At 41.7% G+C, this 2137-nt stretch overlaps 1 gene segment (V, D, J or C); it reads left to right on the top strand.

The window, feature by feature from the left end:
- Positions 1-593: 593 nt before the first annotated feature.
- On the top strand, positions 594-1164 carry LOC128054714 (T cell receptor delta variable 1-like). The segment is given in 2 exon segments: positions 594-642; positions 851-1164. Coding segments are annotated over 2 exon segments (363 nt in total).
- The last annotated feature ends 973 nt before the right edge of the window (positions 1165-2137 follow it).

Genomic DNA, 2137 nt, shown 5'->3' with positions numbered 1-2137 from the left:
GTGGTGAAGTAATTTTATTTATTGAGAAAGCTAAATAGAGTCACAAAACTCAATACAAACACAGAGATACATTAATGATTTTGAATAAAATTTCCATTCACCAAGAAGCCTAAGATCTGCAAGTTTTTTAAAAGAGTCATTACATTCTGGATGGAGAAAAGTAAGAATAGGCTAAATGAACAACCTGTTAGCAGATTACAGAAAGTTTCATAGGCTTTAGTAAATTATATCTTAAACAGGATGGCAAAACTATTTTGCTGAATAATTATCAATGTATGTCAACTTGCTTAATATTCAGTTCTCCTCTGCTCAAAGTTAAATACTGATTGCTTTTTTCATGCCTTGTTTCAGAATCTGCCTAATTCAATAACCAAGGAAAGACAAGCAGACAAAGTAAAGGCTTGTGGTGAGCCAGACTTTTTCCTGTGTGTGCACAGACCACGTGGTCTATGAACATGACAGCCCCCACTTCCTGTTCCGGGGAGTCACACGGGTACCGGGTAGTGTGTATATGTGCTGCCGGGTACTCAAAGACACTGAGGTCTCAGCTTGAGGCAGAACTGAGCACATTTGTGCAGGGGAATCCGTGCCTCATGCCGCTCTCCAGTCTGCCCTGGGTACTCCTGGCCTTCACCTTCTCTGGTAGGGAGGCTTCCAAATGTGGGTGCACGTGTTCAGGGTAAAAGGCCTGCACACAGGCTCATGGAGCTTCACAGGGACTTGGGGAGGAAAGGAGGGTTGGAGAAAAGCAAGCATCTTAGGATTTCAATTTTTTGTTTTTGGATCCTAAATAACTCTTACACTATTTTATTCATTGCTTCATGTTTATTTTCTGATTTTTTTCCCACAGGATCAGGTGTGGCCCAGAAAGTTACTCAAGACCAGTCAGATGTATCCAGCCAGTTGGGACAGTCAGTCACCCTGAATTGTCGGTATGAAACAAGCTGGAGCTATTATTACCTTTTTTGGTACAAGCAACTTCCCAGTGGACAGATGACTTATGTTATTCGTCAGGGTTCACAAGCGACAAACGCAAGGAAAGACCGCTACTCTGTAAACTTTAAGAAAGCAGATAAATCCATCAGCCTCACCATTTCAGCCTTACAACTGGAAGACTCTGCAAAGTACTTCTGTGCTCTCTGTGATGCACAGTGCTTGAAGTAATAGGAAAAGCTGTACAAAAACCCTGGAGCTTAGTAAGAGAGAGTCACCCTGCTGCAGGACCCCAGTTTAAATCCACACCCACAGAACCCAGACAAGAAATGATAGTCCTGTGGTTATTTAAGTTGTGGTCTGGATCAGAAGATTTAGTTCCAGTTAAAGGCACCTTCTACGTTACTTGGAAACAGGTGTCCAGAGTAATTTTCTACTACTATATTCTCCACTTGAATTTTTGACTTTAAATCAACTGTACAGAACATGTGTAAAGTTGTCTAAATTTGACAACTTGCCCCATAATATTTTAAACTGGCAGTTTTACTTCATCACAAAACTGGGTCTAGTTGTGTGGAATCACCATCTAAACTATTTCCTTAATCGTTTCCTCTTAGACTTTGCGTCAGGGCACAATCAGAAAAACAGAACCATGAGCGATGTAGAATAAGAGATTAGTTCTAGGGATTAGAACTCAGGCAATGGCTAGAGCTGGTGGATGAGTCTGTACAAAGTTGTTATCTTCATATGTGGTGTTGAGCCTGAATTCACTTTAAGTCAGCTTAGAGTAACATTGATGTTTTTGAACTGTGGTGTTGTATAAGACTCTTGAGAGTCCCTTGTACTGCAAGGAGATTCAACCAGTCCATCCTAAAGGAAATCAGTCCTGAATATTCATTGGAAGGACTGATGCTGAAGCTGAAATTCCAATACTTTGGCCACATGGTGCGAAGAACTGACTCTTTGGAAAAGACCCTGAAACTGGGAAAGATTGAAGGTGGAAGGAGAAGGGGATGAAAGAGGATGAGATGGTTGGATGGCATCACTGGCTCAATGGACATGAGTTTGAGTAAGCTCTGGGAGTTGGTGATGGACAGGGAAGCCTGGCATACTGTAGTCCATGGGGTCGCAAAGAGTCGGACATAGCTGAGCAACTGAATTGAACAAAACTGAACTGAGGGTAACATTTGTAAAGGAAAGTCTG

This window comes from Budorcas taxicolor, chromosome 10 (assembly GCF_023091745.1).
Source record: "Budorcas taxicolor isolate Tak-1 chromosome 10, Takin1.1, whole genome shotgun sequence".
NCBI lineage: Eukaryota > Metazoa > Chordata > Mammalia > Artiodactyla > Bovidae > Budorcas > Budorcas taxicolor.
The sequence above is the reverse complement of the archived record's forward strand: the minus strand, read 5'-3'. Positions and strand labels throughout refer to the sequence as shown.